The 23,644-nt window shown below is 38.3% G+C and overlaps 1 protein-coding gene across 1 annotated transcript in view; it reads left to right on the forward strand.

The window, feature by feature from the left end:
* Positions 1–23,644, forward strand: part of COL11A1 (collagen type XI alpha 1 chain) — a 299,114-nt gene that overhangs the window by 104,885 nt on the left and 170,585 nt on the right. The window contains exons 8-15 of the mRNA XM_060774023.2: positions 695–949; positions 3,210–3,272; positions 8,566–8,607; positions 9,059–9,121; positions 15,547–15,621; positions 16,673–16,756; positions 17,620–17,676; positions 21,702–21,755. Of these exons, the coding sequence (XP_060630006.2) occupies positions 695–949; positions 3,210–3,272; positions 8,566–8,607; positions 9,059–9,121; positions 15,547–15,621; positions 16,673–16,756; positions 17,620–17,676; positions 21,702–21,755 (693 nt within the window). The remainder of the gene's footprint in view (positions 1–694; positions 950–3,209; positions 3,273–8,565; positions 8,608–9,058; positions 9,122–15,546; positions 15,622–16,672; positions 16,757–17,619; positions 17,677–21,701; positions 21,756–23,644) is intronic.

Genomic DNA, 23,644 nt, shown 5'->3' on the forward strand with positions numbered 1-23,644 from the left:
GTGACGTGAGAGTGTATCATAAAGAAACCATTGTATAAATTTTGATGTTTAAAACCTGGGTGTCTGGTGTCACCTAACTATACAGATGCACACTCATTAATATTTTAAGATAGGCTGTTCTTAACCCTTTTAACTGCTAGAATTTTTATCCGTATTGAATGGTACATAAAGAATAATTGCAAACTACTCTTTTTTAATGAAAGAGATCAAATCTGACTTGGAAAAAATCTAGTGCTACAAAAGAAGATATTAATGAAAAATTTAATGTTTTCATGTTTTGCTCTCTATTACAATTGGCATGGGAGAGTTGCAATTATCATATATCAGTAAATGTATTTCAAGACAATAAAATATGATAGTGATCTAATTTTATATTAAATCTCAGATTACTGCAATGGAGCAATTGTTTTCCAAGTCATTTGTCACAGTCTGAATGCCATTAGAAATGCCGCAAAAAGTACATTTATGGAAGTGTTGATTTCATTACATATATGTACAAGCATTGTGTGATCTTTTAATACCTCTGAAATATTGATGCCTCAGTTTTTCAGAAATAGATTAAAAGATGCAATGCTGTAATAATGTTGTGCTATTTCACCAACCATTATTTTCAAATCTTCTGAATGCTTTGCTTTACTAACAGTAATCCACATATTCATCCTGTTCCCCAAACCTTTGCTGATTATATGAATAGCAAATTCCTGTTGAAGAAGTATTTACTGAAGAATACATAACGGGAGAGGAGTATAACTCTGAGAATAAAAAAACTGAGGAAACAGATTATGGAAACAGAGGAGTAGACCACAGTGAAGCTGAAGTTGTGGTAGATGGAGATTTAGGCGAATATGACTTTTATGAATATAAAGAGTATGAAGAAAAGCCAACCAATCCCACTCATGAGGAGTTTGGGCCAGGTGTTCCAGCAGAGACTGATGTCACAGAAACAAGTGTAAGTTGGGCATCTGAAATATTCCTTAAAGGGGTGGGGTTACAACCAGCTCATTATATGTTGGTCTGCATTTCTGTCATGGACTATGGACTTAATGCTATAAGGCTTTTTATGACTTCTCAATGCAAAAATCATTGAATAACTTTTCAGTACAGTAACCTTTTCACTTAAATGTATCAAGGAAGACAGAGGAGCGAATGCTTTGTTTTTTGTAAGTGTCTGAAAAGCTGAAGCTAGTAATGTCTAAAAGGTCTGTGATCTCATTCGTATAATTTATCCTCTCAGTTATTCCATACATATTTTCTGTGTGTCAATCTGCTCATTGTTTTTATGGTAATGAACATCTTTATTCCTAGATGGGGTTGTCCTTGGACAACAGACACAAAATCTGCATTGAGGGCCAAACTCAAAGCCTTACCAGAGCTTTACACTTTGGGCACTTCCAGACATGACTAAAATGCGTGTGAAAATGGGTTAAACTAACCTGTTTTTGCCCACATTGTATTCCACATCTCCTCCCACAATCCCAAAATTTTCCTGCGAAGGTGGCTACATGCATCCAGCCACCCTCCAGCCCCTCATTCTCTCCCCCAAAACATACCCTGTGGGTTTGCCTTTCCAGAGAGCTGTGCAGTTACTGCGGAGTGATGCTGGAGGAGGAGGGGAAATCCCCTCCTCCTCTAGCATCACTCTGAAGTAATTGCACAGCTCTCCAGAGAGGCCCTCCATTCCTGGCAAGACTGTGGGGTAAATTTTGGGGGAGGGACTGGAGGGCTGGGAGAGGAGGGGGGCCACCATCCCACATCTCTGGGCTTTTGGAAGCCTGAAGAAGCAAGATGACTGTGTCCCCACTGGCCCAATACCTCATTAAACCTGGGCCTTTCAGCAAGGTCTTGATCTAATGGGGCGTCCAATTATTCCAAATTAATTCATTTTTACCTCTGGTAAAAACCAAGACAGATCCCTGTTTTTGGTCTTGACTGGATGGCCCCTTAGAGAATAACCATGAATTTTGTAGTCCTTCATATTTATTTATTTTTACTTATTTGGCTTTCCTAATGCTAATGAGTAATTTCCCTATTTAGGGAGTGTATGCCATACTACACTCATATTGGCATCCAAAGTTAAATGGCAACTAACATTTTCATTAATTGTCTTAAAACATTGGTGCTATTAAAATTGCTCTCTCTTTCTCATTTTGTACAATATAAAAGTATGCTGCTTGTAACAGGTACACTGAATTCTAGGGAATAGTTTGTTCAAAGTTCTACATTTTTTTTCAAAATGCACAGAAGCTGTTTGCACATAGGCGACAAAAGAAATAACCATGGGAAGTCAGAGTTCCTTCATAGAAATTTTGATTTTAGAAGTCATTACCTGTTTTCGCTTGGAGATATATGGTGACATTCCGAACTTCATTTGGTAAATTTAAAATCAGAGGAGAACTATAGTCAAAAGTCATTTCAAAAACTTTTCAGTTTAATTATTTCCCATGTTTCATTATTTAAAAAATATCACCTTTTGCCATCTATACATGCATAACAGTTGCAGAGAAAATGAATTTTTTTAAATAGAACTGAAATGCAGTTCCTTCTCATCTGCACCAACCCCATTCATTTAGTATGCATTTCTATTATGGAGAAAGTAATTTTAAATTGTTAGAAATATATGTGTTAAAGCTGAAGAATCTATTAGAAAAACAGATGCAATCTTAATTCAGATTTTTAAAGAGTTAGCTACTTCAAGTCCTGGCTCTGGACAACTTTGTCCACTGCAATTTCTCTGACTTTGATTTTTTTTTTAAAAAAAAATGATGATCTTTCCATCCCATGGTCTTTTATTATTTTTATCGTAAGAATGATCCAGCTATTTAGCTTCATGTTGAAGGTGCTAACAAAAAGTTTTCATACATGTCTTTCTCTAATTAGAGATCAATTAAATTTGGGAATCATCAGATATCCCTATACTTGTTAGTAATTAGGTCTATAAGGTAGATATGGATTCCAGCACTGGCAATGGATTAGACAAGGTCAGTGTTTCCCAAGTTCTGGTCTTCCAGGTGTTTGGGACTTTAGCTCCTGGAATCACTGATCCTTGGCCAAGACAGCTGAGGTTCAAAGAGTTAGTCCAAAATATCTGGAAAACTAGAGTTGAGAATCACCAGACTAGTTGATCTTTGGAATCATTTTCATCGTTGTAGTTCTGTGGTTTTTAGACTTCAATTCTAATATGTTTGTCTCTCTGTATATTGACCCAACAGGTGAATGGCCATGGTGCTTATGGGGAAAAGGGACAGAAGGGAGAAGCTGCTGTGATTGAACCTGTGAGTATTTGGGATGCTGATTCTTATAAAATACTCTTGATAAATGAAGGAGCAAAAAATGTCTTCAACTTGTGAATGTGGAGATTCCAAGGAGTATGGGGATCGTATACAGCCTATTAGGTCTACTCGTTTTGATTCAGAGCATTCTCCAGTACATCGCTGTGGCTCAGTTTTGGAACACATCTTTTGCATGTTGAAGGTCTTTGGTTACTTCTCAGTATCTCTAAATACCACAAGGAAAGATTCCTGTCAGTAACTGAGGAGAACCACTGCCAATTTGTTTAGACGTCACTGAGCGAAATGGTGTCATGTAATATAAAGCATTCTAAATCCATCTTCCAAAGAAGTAGCCTTGAATTAACTGAGACCTACTCCTAGGTAGCTATGTATGAACTTGCAGATCCACAGAGCATATCTACTTCGAAGGAAATCCCATCATGTACCAACATAGATGTGCATAGATTGTAGATATTTTTATCTAACAGTATTGCTAAATTGTGTATTGCCTTTTTATTCTACTTTGACTTGTTCCCAAGGTAGTTCACAGCAAAATACAATAAATAGAGTAACATAAGAGCAGGTAAAATATAAGTTGAATTGCCTGTGTACACTTTTAATTTCTTTAAGCACCTCTGAAACTCCATATTCAATCTGCAGAACAAGACCTTTAAGTAATAAAAATAAATTAGATGCATTTACATTAAAATTTACCCTGGCCTCTTGTGTGGGTCAGCACACATGCATTATGTGATACTGCATCCTGAATCCTGGCAGATCCCCAAAATCTGGAGGAAAGCAAGAGTTATAGCCATCTTGAAGCCAGGCAAAGACCGTAATGATCCAAAAAGCTATAGACCAATCTCCCTGTTGTGCCACCTCTACACAGTCCTGGAGAGACTTATTTTGCATATAATTATGGAAAAAATAGACCCATATCTGATTCCACAGCAAGCTGGCTTCAGAAAAGGCAAAAGTTGCATATTGCAAGTGCTGAACCTGACTCAGCACATAAAAGATGGCTTTGAAAAGCAGCAGATCACAGGAGCTGTCTTCATAGACCTGACAGCGGCTTATGATACTGTAAACCACTGCCTCCTCCTGAGAAAAATATATAATATCACAAAAGACTACCACCTCACCCGCCTCATAGGAAACCTGCTACAAAACAGGAGCTTTTGTGTTGAGTTTCAGGGCCAGAGAAGCAGATGGCAGAAACAAAAGAACGTCCTGCCTCAGCGTGCTTGCTCCATCCATGTTCAACATTTACACAAATGACCAGCTGCTGCCAGAAAGGACAGAGAGCTTCATCTATGCTGATGGTGCCATTACTGCTCAAGCAGGGAGCTTTGAGATGGTAGAACAGAAGCTCTCCGAAGCTCTAGGTGCCCTTACTGCCTACTACAGGGAAAACCAGCTGATCCCTAATCCATCTAAAACACAGACATGTATTTTTCGCCTTAAGAACAGACAAGCATCCCAAGCTCTGAGGATTACCTGGGAAGAAATCCCACTGGAGCATTGCAGCGCACCCAAATACCTGGGAGTCACTCTGGACCGTGCCCTGACCTACAAGAAGCACTGCCTGAATATTAAGCAGAAAGTGGGTGCTAGAAACAATATCATACGAAAGCTGCCTGGCACAACCTGGGGATCACAATCAGACACAGTGAAGACATCTGCCCTTGCGCTATGCTACTCTGCTGCTGAGTATGCATGCCCAGTGTGGAACACATCTCACCATGCTAAAATAGTGGATGTGGCTCATAATGAGACATGCCGCATTATCACGGAGAAATTACATTGGAGAAATTACACTGTCTAGCTGGTATTGCACCACCTGACATCTGCCGGGAAGTAGCAGCCAATAGTGAAAGGACCAAGGCAGTGACATCTCCAGCTCATCCCTTGTTTGGGTATCAACCAGCATGTCAATGACTTAAATCAAGAAATAGTTTTCTAAGATCTACCGAGACACTTACTGGAACACCCCAGCAAGCGAGAGTCCAAAAGTGGCAGGCTCAAACCCAGAACCTCAATCAATGGCTGATACCAAATGAGAGACTCCCCCCTGGGCACACAGAAAACTGGGCGACTTGGAAGGCGCTGAACAGACTGCGCTCTGGCACCAGGCAATCTTAAGAAATGAGGTTACAAAGTGGAATCTACGACATGCGAGTGTGGAGAAGAGCAAACCACTGACCACCTGCAGCAATGCAACCTGAGCCCTGCTACATGCACAATGGAGGATCTTCTTGCGGCAACACCAGAGGCACTCCAAGTGGCCAGATACTGGTCAAAGGACATTTAATCAACTACCAAGCTTGCAAACTTTGTGTTTTGTCTGTTTGTTTCTTTGTTTTGTTAAAAATGTAATACAACTGTCTAGTTGCTCCTGACACGATAAATAAATAAAAAATAAGAGAGAGAGAGAAGAAAGAAATATATTAAAAACATCTACGGACCTTACTGGGGTATTGATATAACTCTGTAACCAAAAAAATAAGAAACTTAGTTGGGATGCTGAAAGCTACAACCTTTTGAAGTAGATAAGAAAGGACTAATTTGAATGTGCAAACAAGGAGTAAGCTAGTCCTCACTAGCTTAATCCCCTAGTCTCCCTCTTTGGTTGGGGAATGGCTAGTCTAAAAATGAGAGCCTTTGTGGTCTTGTCTTACTCAACTACTGAGTTTGCCTGTCATGTTTGGCACAAGTCTGCCCAAAGCAGGTGAATATAGCACTGAATGAAACATGCAGAATAATCACAGGATGTCTCAACCCTTCACCTGTTGATAGACTCTATAACATAGTTGGCATTGCCCCCACCCCCAATGTGTGATGGGGAGTTGCTGCTAAGTGTGAGAGAAATAAGAAATAAGAGAAGTAACTGTGAAAGCCATCAACTGCATGACTATCAGCCTTCTCCCAGTAGACTCAAATCAAGGAAAAGGTTCATGAGAACCACCACTCCTCTTAATGTTCTCCCAGCAACAGCAAGGACATCCCTCTGGGCAGCTAAATCAGCAAATCCCAAATGGATGGCCTCCCACAAGGGTTCTGCCTCCAGGGGCAAGCCAAGAATTGACAATTTGGAAGTCCCTGAGCAGACTCAGAAGTGGAGTGGGCAGATCAAAAGACAACCTGGCTAAATGACACTATCTAGAAGAATCCTCCACCTTGTGTGACTGTGGAGCAGAACAAACAACTCCGTATCTATAAACTTGCCCACAATGCTCTGCCTCGTGCACAGAGGAAGAATTGGGTTGTTGTAGGTTTTTTCGGGCTATATTGCCATACTCTAGAGGCATTCTCTCCTGACGTTTCGCCTGCATCTATGGCAAGCATCCTTAGAGGTTGTGAGGTTGAGAGGAAGAATTGTTTAAAGCGACAGACAATATGGTCAATGTTGCCCATTGTTGGTCTAAAATTGTTTAGCCGCTTGTGTTCCCTCTATTTTATCAGTTTTATACTTGTTTTAGTTATGCTTCACAGCTCCTCTTTTCCATAATGTTGCTGGCAGCAGTCATTATAGATACCTTTATAGTGAATTGCAGAGACCTTGATAGCCAACCCTTATGGGATGCTCCATTGTGGTCTCATTTAAGTCCATTTAGGAATCTCCATTGCTGATGGAGACCATGGACAATGCAATTGCATCTGTATTCTAATGCTATGCACCTGAACGTAAAGATGACAGTTTAAATGCAACTACAGTTTTTCCCCAACCACTTACGTCTTCATCTTTGAAACATTTAAGTTTCAAAGTTTTGGAAAAGTGGAGATAGTAGAGAACAATGCATGAGAAATGCAAGCACTGGCAAATCTTGGCTCATAATATCCTTGCTTTTTTGAGCTTCCACACCCCTTTCAATTTTTAACCTTGGCTTCCTTCCATTACCAGTTAGGATTTCTCCTCCCCCATTTCATCAGCTTATGTCCTTTAGATATCTGGCCATAGATGATACATGGAGTGAAACAGCAGTTGAGTCACAACTCAAAGATGAAACACACTGTCAGTAATAAGGAAAGACATCTGCACGAATGTGTCCTATAGAATGTCTGGCTCTCTTCGCTACTGTATATCCTATATTGTATCATAGGCAAAGTTCCACTCTTGCAGTGTGAGAAAGGTAATGCAAACATTACAATCCTAAACCAACAAGAATGTGAGCATTAGGGAAGTTTGGAAGCCATTCAAAGTACTACTGAAGCAACCAATGTCTAGTTTTGGTTTAGTTTCTGCTAGACAATTTTTTACAATTACAAAGAATGGTCCCCGTGAAACATTTTTGGAAGTTGAGGAACACATCTCTGATTATATTTTCATTAGAAACAGAGGAGTGCCATTAAAATAGCATTACTAAGTTCCTTTAATTCCTCTACCAACCTAATTAAGTTATTCAGACTTGCAATCCAATCCTATGCTATTAAGACTGTATGAATACTAAGATGCTGTGAAATGTAACAAATGCGCATAGCTAATTAAGATCACTTTAATTCAGTTATCGTTTTGCAGGGAATTAGATATCCATAGATCTAAATTCACAGTACTTTGATCAATATACCAAACCAACATTCAGGACCTACAGTGTTTGTAGGGCAAAGCCTCTGAAGGGCATTCAGTTAAGGAAATGATGTTTTAGGAGAATATGCTATGTCGGATTGTTTTTCCAATCTTCTGGGATTATTGGTGGCCTTGACACCAGAGCTGAAATGAATGTGGGGTGATTTTCATTAACGCTTCGTTGCATACCGTAAGGCGCCTTTGCTTAGTTAACTGAAAGACACTCACAGTAACTATTTAGAAAGCATTGCACTAAATAGATTTAAATGATACCTTGAATTCACCACATGATTCTTGATTGAATAGGATCTGTGTATAATTGGTCCAGAAAGAACTGTTGTTAATCTGTTCTATTTTCTCTTTGTGACACTACCAGTAGATTGACTCAGTAATTCCACTATTACTGACTTAGATTTCTCTAAACAGATAAATGTATCACTAAGGAGGAGGAGGAAACAGTAGACGAAGGGGACAATGGCAATAAAAAGGCAGCAAAAAGTTGTAGATTTTCAAAATCAGGACAAGGTAAAAAGATGAACAAACATTTTGAAGAATAGTTTTATAAAAAGATGGTCTCCTTCATAGTGGCAGAAATATGCGACAAATGTTGGCAATAAAAGGATTTGTAAAGATGAGGAAAGCAGAAAGATTAATGTCTTGCTAATTGTGGAACGCTCTTTGCTTTCATAAATGTCTCCAACTAATATAGATTATGTGTATGTTTCTCCATAGGGGATGCTTATTGAAGGACCCCCAGGACTCCCAGGACCTCCGGTAAGTTCACAATCCTTTACATGTCATTTTTGTTACAAGTCTTGGATGGTAAAACTGATTTTTTGCATAATGGCTTGATATAACTGATGCAGATATTGTAGCATACCTGCTTATAAGTACCAGATAAAATGTAGCTTTTCAGTGAGAACCGATCTGCAAAAAATGCTTCTTTTATGGTTTTGTTTCTATTGAAAATATGTCACTTCATACAGAAAACCTTTTGTCCATCTCTGCTCTGAAATAGGTTTGTAAAACATTACTCTAGACCAGTACATTTTAACCTTTGGTCCTCCTGGTGTTTTGGACTTCAGCTCCCACATTTCCTAACAGCTGGTAAACTGACTGGAATTTCTGAGAGCTGAAGTACAAAATACCTGGACCAAAGGTTGAAAACCACTGCTTTAGACAGTTATCCAATATAATTCATTCATTGTGTCATTTCTTTTCATAGGGTCTTATGGGTCCCCCAGGTACACAAGGTCCCACTGGTCCTACTGGTGACCCTGGTGACAGGGTAAGTCTGTGTGGGTTATAAATGACTAAAGGAAATGTGCCAGATTGGGTGGCTGGAAGCATAATGTCTGGTTTGTGAAACAAACATCCCATCCTATGTACTGACAAGTCATGTTAAGTGTCTTGATGTCCAAAAAGCTGCAATCACAGCATAATAGCTGGCTTTGCTTAATAAGGTGCAGACTATAGTTGAAACACCGAATTATGAATAAAGAGATCTAGGTTATAGTTTCCACTAAGCTATGAGTCTCATGGGTAACTTTGGGTCAGCCTGTCCTACCTCACAGAGTTACTGGGAGGGGAGAAGAAGTGTACCTGCAGTGTATTCAAATGGATGTATAAGTTTTACCCATTTGAATATACTGCAGGTACACTGCATTTGGCTTAGAGATCTTGAAACTCTTGCCTTGTGATCTAAAAAATGGAAATGAGCAAAGTCATCTCTATAGGCTACAACAGTGATTCTCAACCTGTAAGTCCCCAGATGTGATGGCCGTCAACTCCCAGAAATCCTAACGGCTAGTAAACTGGCTGGGATTTCTGGGAGTTGTAGGCCAAAAACACCTGAAGACCCACAGGTTGAGAACCACTGGGCTACAAGATTAAGTTTATTTGTCTCCAGTGCAGATAAGGCATTAAAGCTGGAGAACATACTGAAACCTTCAGATTACAATTGGAGCTTCTTCTGTCATTCCTTTTGTTTCTGGATAATCTAATGAATTTACCCAGGAAGATGGGAGTGACAGAGAGCATTCATCTATATATTGAGAACCTCAGATTCAAGAACATTCCTTGGTGTTCTTGTTGTGTGCACATTGTGCACTTCTCCAAGATAACCATAATGGAAAACAGGTTAGAGACTTAAGATTCAATGGCCACACTATTCCAAAACTGATTTTTTCATAAATAGGAGCAAGTAATATCTGCTTATTCCTAAAGTAATTGTAGTCATTTTTAAATTGCTTTCAATATGAATAAATGTGGGTGAACCAGAAACACAACTGCTTTGTTCTTTCAGTTTAAGATTACATTTGAAGGGACATTTTTCATATCTCCCCTAGAAGAGAAATAAATGAGGTTGCACTGCAGAATGTTTCTTGTTCACTTGCTGATGGCCACAGGCGAACCACTATCTTGATAGAAATAAGCAGATACTCCTAGTGTTCCATGTGCCATACCTTCCATGTTGAAAGTCATTATGGTCTGATTCTAAAAATACTTGTTTCCTCTACCTCTCTGATAAGATACGGTTTTGGTAGGAGGAAGAGGATAATTTTCACTTTCTGAACCCCCTGACTCACACCCTCATGTCTGGTCTCATCAGTTATTTTCAGATGGGTTTTTGGATTTTTCATCATTGGAGGTTGTGCATTTTCTTGGAATGGATAAAGTACACAACTGCATGTACCCCTCTTAGGGAGCATTGAAAACTATTTGAAGGTGAAAAACAATCCCTCAAGATTCTCTCTGAATATCACAGTGGGGCCTGGGGGCTTTGAGAATATGGAAGGGAGCTCAGTGGCTGAATAACATTGAGCCTGATCTTATGGGACACAGTTGATCACAGGGGACACAGTTATTTTACCACTGATCTTCTTTAATGTTAGTAAGCATCCATGTGTCAATCATTTTGCCAGAGGTGGTCATAGTCATAACACCCAAACGACAACAACAAAGCAAAATAAAATAAAATCCAGATAATGTCTAAAAGTCTATTTCTAGTTTTGAAAAATCAGTATTTATGGATGTTAAGATTCTTGCTGAGTTGGTGGTTGCAACCTATTTTAAATGCAAATTACAGTCCCAAATGCTTTTGGCAATAGGAGTGGTACATTACCATCTTGAAATCTATTATTATTATTATTATTATTATTATTATTATTATATTTGTGTCCTGCTTTTATCTCTGTGATTGAAATGTAAAGTGGCTCACAAGATTTTTAAAAAAATGCAATTCATGTAAATTTTAAAATAGAGTTAAACATATAAATTGATTAAAATAATTTAAAACACTTACAACAACTAAAATATTATACAGTATCCTTCTGGCTTCCTTTCAACATTTACTAATAGCTTGCCTGAATAAAAAAGTTTTAGCCTGTTGCTGGAAGGGAAACAGGGAGGGGGCATTCTAGCATCTCTAGACAGAGTGTGTAGACAGCCCAGGGGAAGTTATTGGGAAGGCCCTCTCTTGTAGGTTGGTTCATTCAGAGTAAACCTTGACCAGTTTTGTGTTCCAGCTTTTGATGGGGCCCCCAATCCATTTTCTGGGAGTCTTTTGAAATTGGGAGGGCAGATTTATTTTTTCAGTTTGGGGCTCCAAAATATCAGTTTTCTATTGGACCATTATGAGTGGGGGCCTTCCCACCCAGTTTCCCCTTCCTGGAACGTGCATTATGGAGGCTTCTTACCTGCTGTTTCTACTCTAGAGAAGGTGCTTGGCTACAGGCACTGGTAGGCACGCACACTTTCTGGGCCAGCACGTCTTGCCTCACGCACACACTCATTGGAAAGAGAGTGTGTGTGTGGCATGCAGGCCCAGAAAGCACATGCTCCTTCTAGTGCCTGCAGCTAAGTGCCTATTACTTCAGAGTAAGAGGTGGTCAGCTGCAGGTACTGGTAGACGTGCACGCTTTCTGGGTCTGCATGCCATACACACACTCGGCAAGGAGGCAAGTTCTTCTGGGAGGCACTTGGCTGCAGACGAAAGGTTTGTAGCCGAGATTGGCTCCAGCTTGCTTTCGTGTTGTTGATTTTCATACAGGGAGAGGGCTTCCTGTTTTATGGTCCTGAAGAAACGTAAGAAATGGGAGAAATAAATTCTGCGCACAACCCTACTTTCTTATATTCCCAGCAAGCAAGCTTGCTATGGTAGTGGGGTAAAAAAAGGGGCCTCTTTGAGGATCTTCCTCCTTGAGAGGGTTTGTGCCAGGAGATATGATCCACCAAATAGCTTGGACCTGAGCCATGTAGGGCTTTTCAGATCATAACAGCACTCTGAATTTGCCTGGAAACTGATTAGAAGCCACTGGAACTGTTGCAACAGGCATTTGTGTGCTTCTTGTAGACAGCCCAGGTTGAGAATCTGGTCACATCTTTTTGAACAAATTAGAGTTTCCAAACACTCTTCAATAGCAGCCCCAAGTAGAGTATTTTGCAGTATTCCAAATGGGATGTAATGAAAGCATATACCACTATGCGTGGATCCAGCATTTGGTAATTAAAGCGATCTACATGTATTCATGCTGTGAAGATACCGTACTGTGACTGATGTAAAAATGAATTTCTCTTGGCATTACAAATGACAGTTCACTGAAATATTTGTATCTGGAGGCGCAGAGAATATATTCCATGGTTGCTGCTGCTTAATTGGGCATTGTTGCTGAAACTGCATAGCATGACGAACATCACAACTGGTACACACACAGAGATGCACATCAAAAATGGTGCTCTTACATTAATAAGTGAACAATAAGTTTGTGAAGAAAATTTCTGAATCCCTCCTTTCTGAGGCCCCAATTGCACTGCACTCTTGTTACACTGAATGTTTTTTTAAAAAAACTTACTAATTTTTTAAAGCCACAAATGAACTTTTAATTTGGTATGCTGAATTTTTATTGTTCATTTTGAAGCCGATGGAGCCTGGGACAGATAATTGGTTGCACTGCCCCACCACAGGTTTCTGACCCTGAGCTCTTTGTGGCCCAGATTACACAAATGCATTTCCACATTAATCTACTGGTTTTTAAAAATAAATTTACATTGAAGTACATACTTAAATGAACATTTTGCAATGCATTTTCCTCAAGAACAGACATTTCCAGCTGTATTTTATTTGCAAAGACACATTTCTAAAACAATTATATTTGACAGTTCACATTATCAAACTCATTTTGACATGAATCTGAACATTTTCAGCAAAGAATGGCTCCAAGGCGGAATTAACAAGTCTTTAGTGTATTTACTAGCATCACTTTTCAAGCATGATCACATGGGTGCAGCAGATATTTTTATTCACATGAACAAATATTCCAAACATTAGTGATTCACCTAAATCTGACACCTCTTTCTTTTATACAAGGTGTTCCAAAAATGTATACACACTTTAAAAGCTGATAGCTCAATTTATTTTTTTCAGGTTAAATCTATTGGAATTCATAATGGAAGTCAGACTAAGCTTTGAATAAAGGACATTCATTTTAAAATGTTACTAGAAATGTGAAAATGTAGTTGAAGTACAAAAACAGTTTAGGAGGAAGTTTCAAAGAGATCCACCAATGCGACAATCCATTAGTCTGTTTAGAGATAAGTTTGAATCTGATGGAACTGGTTGGAATGGCACACTTTCTTACAAAGATTGTGTGGAGTGATTACTTCCATTAAGAATTCCAATGGGTTTAACCTGCAGGAAAAAAATAGCTATCAGCTTTTAACGTGTGTATATCTCAGTGTCACCTTAGATTGTGCACTAACATTTAGGAAATACTATATGAACAACAAGCACAAAGTACCTGTGCACAATAACATCCTGTAGAAACTTACTGGCAGTATGTGGAATGCAGACTCAAAATGAATAAGAACATCAGTCCTGGTCTTGACTTACTCAACTGCTGAGTATGCCTTCCCTGTTTGGCACAAGTTTGTCCCTGCGAACTAGGTGAATATAGCACTGAACAAAACATGCAGAATAATCACAGGATGTCTCAAACCTACACCTGTTGATAAATTCTACAAGGTAGCTGGCATCTCCCCCCCCCCCCCCGATGTGTGACAGGAAGTTGCTGCTAACTGTAAGAGAAATAAGGTTGAACTCTGAAAGCCATTAACTGCATGGCTATCAGCCTTCTCCCAGTATACTCAAATCAAGGAAAATCTTCATGAGAACCACCACTCTTCTTAATCTTCCCCCAGTAATAGCAAGAGTATTCCTCTGGGCAGCTAAACCAGAAAATTCTAAATGGATGCCACCCATGAAGGTTTGCCTCCAGGAGTAAATCAAGAATCAACAACTTGGAAGTCCCTGAACAGACTCAGAAATGGAGTAGGCAGATCAAAAGACATCCTGAAAGACAATACGGTTGCTGTTGCTCATTTTTGGTCAAAAATTATTTAGCCGCTTGTGCTCCCTGTATTTTATCATTACTTATTTATGCAGTGCTTTTAACATGAAATAAATAAATAAACAAACGTGTATACATTTTTGGGACCCTGTAGTAATGATACTCTATTTTTGCCTTGGAAATTGAAAATGGAAAGATTTCATTTCTAATCATGGCACTGCATGGCACAGCGATTGCTAAATTGAACCAATTTTATTTTGCAACCCATTTTGTAAGAATTACTATTTTTTGTCTTTTTGGAAGGCCTGGTTAGTACTATGTCAGCTGCCAAAACTGTCAAATACTAGAAACAGAAGCTTCCTTCTAAATTGGAAAGATTGTTGATGAAATGATTCAGGAAGACTTTCTGACTTATTTGGAAATATGATTGCCTCCTGAAATGTCATTTTTGCTTTCAAGGAAATTGTTGAAATTGTTTAACATCCAAGAACAAAAGACAGTTCAGGGAAGTCAAGACACTGGTGTCTATAAAATTCAATATGTAACATTCATAGAATTTTTGAGGCTATGCAATTCTGCATCTCATTTGTGTTTCTTTTTATTTTAAAAAGAAACCTGGCAATTTTCAGGAAAAAAATAGATTCCCCTCATATTTTTCCAATTTGTGAGGAAAAGACAAAAAAATCCAAACACACCAAAAACAATAAAAATAGAAGAAAACATTAATGCTAGTAAACAAAAAAGTATCCTTTAGTCCACTGTGCCATCAAGAAAATATAAATTACCCATGACCTTAAAACAAGAACTGTAAAAGTATTTACAGACAATTACATTCACGTGAGATTCTACATCATCTTACATAAACATTTATCTTCTATATAGTTTGGAAGAATACAATGGGATAATAAACACATTTTCTCATTTGAAAAGAAAATACTTCACCACCCTCAATTTTTCCAATATTTGCTTCAAAAACAAAATAAAACAAAACAGGAAAACAACTCTTCTCTTACACCCCTAAAAGTATTTTAGGATTTCTCCAGGCTTCACATTTCTGTGCAAAACTAGCCATTTTGCACAGAAAGGTATAGCTGTGTCCATGTAGATTTGTGTATGTAGATTTTGTTGAAGGAAACATCCATTATGGTATTTTCACAAATAGATAATTGGCCTAAACAAATATTGCATTCCAGAGGGGAAAATAATATTCATATCATTGTGTTTTCTAGATCCTTCCAAATTGAATAAAGAAATGAATACACAATGCACAGCCACATTTTCCATTTTAGTGAACAGATACTGCATATTGTTCCAAATAAACATACATGAATTATACAAATTTATGTATCCCCTCCATATCTCCTAGGGTCCACCAGGACGTCCTGGACTTCCAGGTGCTGACGGTTTGGCTGGTCCTCCAGGTACTATGTTAATGTTGCCGGTAAGTCCATTTTACTCTGTAGAATTATCCCTTCTCAATATACATGGGGATATCAATGCAAAATGATGACTTTGTCATATTTTTCCTAATAGCTGATCTAGCTGAAGACTAGTGATGCAAAGACCATTAAGAATGTCTTTTCATCTACAATGAGGAAGGGCATTTCATATAAGATTCCCCCACTGAATATATTACAAAGTATCATGAAATTTGAAATGTTTTACAAAAGAAAAACATAGAGATATATGTATGTATAAATGTATGTATTTACAAAAAAAAAAAATCCTAAAATGTGGAAAAGCAATAAAAATGTAACCTGACATGAAATTTAAAAAATCAAATATTTACATCACTTATTTAAACCAATAGATAAATATTATTACAAATATTTATCCAGATTTCTATTTCAGCCATAAACTTAAAAGGACATCTAATCTATTGTTCACCATAGCTAAAAAGTTTGAAAACAAGGGATTAATGGTGCAGGTATCAGAAATTTAGAAGTTTGAAATATTCTAACATTCAAAATTTTCCACTTTGGTGGATGGCATGGTGACATATTCACATTTTCTGAATGTTCAAACTATATGTGCACAACATATTTTTTTAAAAATGTATACAATTGTCTTCTGGCTAGGTATATAAGATGTATATGCAGAAAATGAAAAAGATAGGCATATACAAGTTTTCAATACAGTGAAAGAAATGTTTTAGGCCAAAGAATTTAATGTCTTAATCTGGGTTGTTGTAGGTTTTTCAGGCTATAGCCATGTTCTAGAAGCATTCTCTCCTGATGTTTTGCCTGCATCTATGGCAGGCATTCTCTGGCCTCACAACCTCTGAGGATGCCATCCACAGAGAGGATGCAGGCAAAACATCAGGAGATAATGATTCTAGAACACGGCCATATAGCCCGAAAAAAATACAACTCGGTAATTCCGGCGATGAAAGCCTTTGACAATACAATATATTCATCATCTTGGGGAAGAGGCTATTATCAACATGTTTGAAATTGACTTTATATTTTCAAAAATCTTACCATTTTACACAGTTTCGCTATGGTGGAGGTGGTGAAAAAGGCCCAGCGATCTCAGCTCAAGAAGCCCAAGCTCAAGCAATTCTTCAGCAAGCCAGGGTAAGAGGAAATGCTCTTAAGGTAGAGATGGGGAAGGGTTTTCCCCCATTAATGGCAAGGATTTTCTGAGTTAAGATTTTACCTAAAACGTGCTCAAATTCCTGAATTTTCTGGTAGTGCCAACTCCTTTGTTAAACTCAGAGACTTTTAGACTTTGAGACGCTGGCCCCATCTGCATTATATGGCAGTGTAGATGGAGCCCTATAAGGAAAAAAGGTTTTACAAATAAAGTTAGTGAAAAAACAAGATAGGGTCTTCTCAGTGTTAGTGGAAAAACAAGATAGGGGCTTCTCATTTGAATTCCTTCCTTAGAGATGGCCCCTTCCTTACAATTCTTCCATTGTCAGGCAAAGACTGTTATTGTTATTGTTATTATTGTTCAGACAGCCTTTTTGAATTCATAGATTTTAAGAAAAAGGCATGTATAAGGATGCTGTATACTTTTACATTGTGTTATTTTCTTTGTTTACCCCTCCCTTTAGTATATATTTTAATTTGTTTCAATTTAGCAGTTTGATTCTGCTTTAAAGTTGAATTTTTATTTGTCTTCGACTGTATTGTAATCATATTAATTTGTCAGCCATGTTGAGTCCTAAACTTGGAGGAAAGGCAGCAGATAGGTAGAGATAATGATAACAAGAAGTAATACTACTACTACTACTACTTATTATTATTATTATTATTATTATTATTATTATTATTATGGTATATAACCTGTATCATACCACAAATATGGTGTATGAATTACCATTGCTTTACTACATATAACAAACGGTTTTTGAAACCACATAGGTGAATTTGGCAAATGCTGCCAGTCATGAAGCATTTAACTCTAGCATTTTTATTTTCTTTCCACTTTTCAGATTGCCATGAGGGGGCCCCCTGGCCCTATGGGGCTCACTGGAAGATCAGGTCCTGTGGTATGTTAAATTAAGAAGCAAAGCATCATCATCCTGGTGTCTTACTTCACTCACAATGTTATTGGGTAGTCATTTTACAAAAACAATTTAGAATTTCTCAGGGCTCACTACCAGGAAGAATGATGTAGTTAACATGTGAAGCAGATTAGTGCCGCCCAACATTTTACAGGTGGAAACTAGGACATGTGTGATCAAGCATCCTCAGAGTGTTGTCAGAATAGCAGGAGTTTAATTCAAAAGATTACCCAGCTAAAAGAGGTTGAAGCAGTTTGTTTTTGCTGGGACTTGCTAAGCAGTGGTTCTCAACCTGTGGGTCCCCAGATGTTTTGGCCTAAAACACCCATAAATCCCAGCCAGTTTACCAGCTGTTAGGATTTCTGGGAGTTGAAGGCCAAAACATTTGGGGATCCACAGGTTGAGAAGCTCTGGCCTAGTGGGAGGGTGTGCAAGGAAGTGGGGTATGTGAAGAGGCACTGGAAGACAGCTGTGTGGGTCAGTCAAATTGTAAAAAACAAAACAAAACAAAACCTTAGATATTATAAAGTCAGCAATGATTTAAAATGATTATTGTTTTTTGCTGTCTTAATTGTGAACTGCTAAACCAGTTGGTTCCAGTAATTGAGGACCTTTCTTATCTCTATCACAGGAAATAAAATGCCTTCTGCAGCTTCTGCAACTCCATAGGTTTAAATACAAATGTTCAGTGTACAAGTACATTTCTTTATACATTCTCTTTGGTTATTAGAAATGGCTAGAATATCTCCCCTAGTCTATTCTTCCTCAACTCCTTTGTCTCCACAAACAATATAATACATTTTTTTAACAAAAAAGGAGCTTCCAGGTAATCTGTGGCTCCTTTTCTTCTTTTTTCTATTCATTCAAAAATATGGAGGGTTAAAACAATGTAGAGCTAAAACACAAACCAACTGGTCCAGTCAAATACCTAGTTTAGATAATACTTGAAACAAAATTGCAGACTTCCAAACTATATGCTTTCTGGATAGAAATTTGACATTTAAATACATTTTGAATATTTTAAATGACAAAACCAGAAGTAGTGTTGCAGTTGCTAAATCACCTGAGCAATTTTCTCCTAATGATGACTTCCTCTTTTCTGAAACGGATACTCTGCTGACAGAGATAATCAAATGAATCACTTAAATGCTGCAGTTAAGCAGTTACAGTCTCTTTAGAAGCTATACAAGTGTATTTACAGCAATATAAAATGATAGTTAGTTCAACCAAGATTGCAGGTTTGCATAAACCCAGTAGTCTCTTGAGGGACCTCAGTAATTAAGTTTTTTTTTTAAAAAAAACTTAAGATGCCATGGTTAAGTACAACTGAGTGGCACCCAGACTCAAAAGATATATTTAGTTTCTAACACAATGTGGAGCATTTCCTTTTGCCAAAATGGTTTGGCCAGTATTTTGCCTCTGAAATGATTCTTCTGACAATACACGGAAAGGAAATTGATCATGCTAAGCAGATGTTTTTAACATAGATTTTTCTGTCCATTTCATGGGAATGAGTCAAGGTAGAAGGAACTCTCCGAAGTTGAAATGGCCTAGTGGAGAGATTCCTGGGAGGTACTGATACAAAACGATGCCTGAATATAGTCATTTAAAATATTTATTTGTGTGCTGCCTTCAATTGTTTTTGTTATGTACCTTCAAGGTGTCTCTTTCTATTCAGTTACTCTTTTTTTCAGTCACTGAAAGTGTCTCCAGTAAGAAAGTGTTCAAGCAGTATCTTTCTTACTCCTAGCTTTATTTTACCTTGGTGTGACCTGAGGCTCAACTGCACAGTTTAATAATTTATACTCATGATGTAGTCTGGTTGTCTCCATGCAGTTCTGAAACATCCAGTGCTTGTTGTGGGATAAGTTAATCTGGTTTATTGTCGTGAATGTGCATCAAATTCTTGAGCAGCCATGCTGCTTCAATGTGGTATAGACAGCAGAATCAGATCTGATTCAGACATGTGCTCTGTCTATATGGGCTACCATCGTCTTTTTCCTGTATTCATCAGATCAGGGAAGTGGGATGGATCAGGCCTGTGTCACTGCTGTTGCCTCTGCCAGACATCCCCAGAGCTCCATGGCCACGGAGGTTTCCCTGTTCTAATATCACAGCCAAGAGATTTCACAAAGCTCTGTGGGCATCTGGCAGTGCTGATGCCAACACATATAGTTCAGTGATAGTTCAGCAGGGCCAAAATGATCATGGTCCAGCTGGACCATCTGGAGTGTCCAACTGTAGTGGATTGGGGACAATATGTGTGACTGCCTTTGGGGCAGTCTGGAGCATTGTGAATGAAGCCTTGGTGCAAGTTTTCACTAGGTTTCTTTCTCAAAGCAAGGTATTAGCTGGATTTCTACTTAAAGAGTGGTTTTGGAAGAGACCATGTCTTTTGTGACCGCCAAGTTAAATGCAACCTGCCAATTATGTATCGTAACTTGCTAGGGTTTTGACATTGCCCCTGGTTTTGCAATTCTACTAAAAAATAAGAGGTTGGTTGAAATGATGGATAGATGAATAGATAGATAATAGATAACCCATGATGAACCATCCTATCTGGCCAATGCTGTATTGCTACAAATTGTGGACGTCTGTCAAAAGTAGTAGTATGTTGATGTTCTTTCAAATTTCATATATTTAATACTTCCATGCCACTGTTCATTTGCATACTGACATGCTAGATGCAGACTTTTTTATTTCAGAAGAGTTTATATATACATTAAGAGAACAAACCACTTCAGCATATTTTAATACAAATTGGTTATTTTATTATAAATAAAGGTAGAGCATCTGTGTTATCTTAGCCATTTTCAGATTAAGCCACTAGGAGGCTGTAGAAATCCAGTCATTCTGGTTTAGAACAGCAACATAAAACAATGATTCCCCCCCCTCTTTTTTTGGTAAAAGCATAGTTTTTCTTTCATTGTAATGTGCTTCAAAAAAAAAAAAAAGCTTAGGTTTCTAGTAAGACATTGTTCAAATGATAATTTTCTAGCAAAGTTATGAATGTAATATGGCCATACAAGAGCTATGTTTTGTTCCTCAAAACTCACTCCTTGTTTATGTGTTATTTTAAGTGTTATAGATGTCTTCGCCACTCCTTCATTATTAGTATTGTAATAGCCAGGTACTTTTGACCAGAGCTTGACTGAGAATGATACTCAAGGCCCCCTCTTAGCTGTTCCTATCACCTCCTCCATAGTCCTTCTTCTAGAAGCAGAAGGAAGACAAATCTTGAGAATTACAGGATAGTAATCATCCCTCTCAGAATCATGTTTCTTAATTATAAACTATTTAACCTGAACTGGAAATGACTTCACCATGTGCAACCAATAAGAAACCTTGTATGGTTTCCAGTGTTCCTTGATACCCGCACAACCTTCCCCAGGATAAAATACAACAAAATTTAAAAGATCTACAAAAGAGCAATATTTTTACTGATCAACTAAAATGCAAAAACTATGTTGCGCACATTTTAAATGTGTTTTCTGCATTATGGTTGTCCAATAAACTACTGCTTTTGGTGAATTTTGAATTTAGTTGTTTTTTGCTGCATGACCAATGCAGTTACCCCAAATATGTTCCCAGGGTAAGATTGCTTTTGGGAGGAGGAGAGATGGCCTAGGTAAGATTTGGGGATTGGTGCCTCCAGGTGTCATTTCTAATAAACTTCTTTCAAAAATCTTTGAATGGATGACAGAAATATTTTTAAATCCCAATTGGGATCACAAAGGACAGACGAGAGGAGGGTAGCATCCTTAAAGTGCATATGTCTGGAACAACAAATTTTAGTTTTCAAATGTTAGCAGGAATGCATTGAATACGATCACAAGTTCATTGAGTTGTTAGGAATTAAATTCTTTGTCTCTTGCTAGCAATTAAACCTTGGTCTACTGTGGATGTGTCCCAAATGATTACAATCAGGAATGCACAGATTTTTATTTCTTTGCAGCTAAAACAGGAATTCAGTTGAGCTAAAAGTTTGCTTTCCTTCTTGTCGTATATAGGGTGCTCCCGGTGGTTCAGGTGCCAAAGGTGATAGTGGAGATCCAGGTCCTCAGGTAAGACTCTTCACAACAAAACAGATTGTCATTAGTAAGAAGAAAAGCCACAAATATAGGCTATTGAGAACAATTACCCAGAAATACTAGTGACTGGAGAACTTTCCCCATAAACCTGGGACCTCTTACCTTTTTTTTTTACATGTACGGTACATGTTCAGAACACCTTTTTACTTTGATCACAGAGAATGAGAGATGTGACTTTTCTCCATTTTTCTGTCCACCTTTCTGCAAAACCATCAGAGCTATTGCCACAGTTCTTACTATTAATTTCCATTGTTGTTGGTATATTTATTTGTTTTCTGTCTAAACACAGACATTACTACTTTGCATTATGTTGTGCTACTGCTCTTTCTGTCATCAGCCTCCGTGTTTCTGGATCTGGTTGCTTGTCCATTCTGGTTATTTATAACAAAATATGGAATGTTCCTTTTGGAAGTGGAATAGATAATTTCTATATTCAAAATAGTTTTTTTTACTCTCACATAATTTCAGGAGTGGTAAAACTGTGATTGCATTCAAGACTGAGAAGATTTAAATTACAGTAAATCAATTTAAATAAAAAATATTTAAAGCCCATGGTGCCATCAAAGAAGGAATGGTGAGAGATGTAGGATTAGACATAATCAGGCACATGGTCCAGTTTCAAATCGGAAATAAATCTAAAAATAACCAGTTTTTCAAAGCAATATTTGGTAGCATTCACCACCATTGTTCATTTTAAGACTTGAAAAGTCTTACTGGATTCAAGCAAAGGGACTTCCTTAAGGAGCTAGGTATGTTGGAGAACAAAAGGTCAAGAGGAGACATGATAGCCAGCCATGTTTAAATATTTAGAAGGGGTCAAACTTCTTTTTTATTTCTCCAGACACTCAGAGTACATCTACATTGAGCTCTTAGGTCAGTGTGTGGTAAGGGAAGCCCTGTAGAGTCAGAGGCTGGTTCTACACAGTGGAAAGTCTGTGCTGAACTCGGTTTAAAAAACCTGGGTCGGGGCAGACTTTAGTCTGCACACCAGCACTAAAATCCTGTGCTTTACCCCGGGACCATCCAGATGTCCTCCCAGCACCTTCCAAGAGAACACCCAGACACCCAAACCACCCTCCCCAAAAGACTTTTAAAAATAAAATTATTTACTTAGCTTCCATTAAATTGCTGCCAGAGGTCTCCTGGTGTGTAGAAATGATGTGCCAGGAGAAGGTGGGTGAGGAAGAAAATTATCCCCCTTCTCCTGGCAAATCATTTCTACATGCTAGAAGACCTCTGGCAACAGCTCAATGGTGGCCAGGTATTTTTTAGTCTTTTGAGGAGGGGTTGGGAGAGGGGATTGGTGCCCTTGGGGTTTTCAGGGCCAAGAGGGCTGTGCAGACTTGCCCCTCAGTAGTTCCAGGACTACCAAGGGCTCATTCCCCACAGGGCTCATATTGCATTAAACCTGGGTCTAATGCAGTATCAAACTAATTCGGGACAAAGCAGGGTTCTCCTTCTTTGTCCCAAATTAATTTGGTTTTACCAGAGACGTTGGGATGCCTCTGGTAGTACCCCGGGACCTCCTGTATTGTGGGCCTTGTGTTAAAGGGCCCTAAAAGCCACAGGGTTGATCTAGATTAAGCTAGTGAAAATCACTAAATTCTAACTTTTCCTCTGAGTTAGGGTTTTCTTCTTAGGAGCAAGACAAATCATGACCTAGGACCTGAGTTAGGGACAGTCAAGACAGCCAGGCAGGTTCCTAAACAGAACTGGGCACAGCTGTCTTGACAGCTTTCTGTAGGCTCAGATAGTTTAGGAACACGAGATGACAGTCACCTGTCCCTTTCTCCTATTACCACACAATTTTACTTTCTCCAAAACAATCTGGCAGCTGTTTGTCGGACCTCAGCCTTGCTAAG

Source organism: Anolis sagrei, chromosome 4 (genome assembly GCF_037176765.1).
Source record: "Anolis sagrei isolate rAnoSag1 chromosome 4, rAnoSag1.mat, whole genome shotgun sequence".
Classification (NCBI taxonomy): Eukaryota; Metazoa; Chordata; class Lepidosauria; order Squamata; family Dactyloidae; genus Anolis; species Anolis sagrei.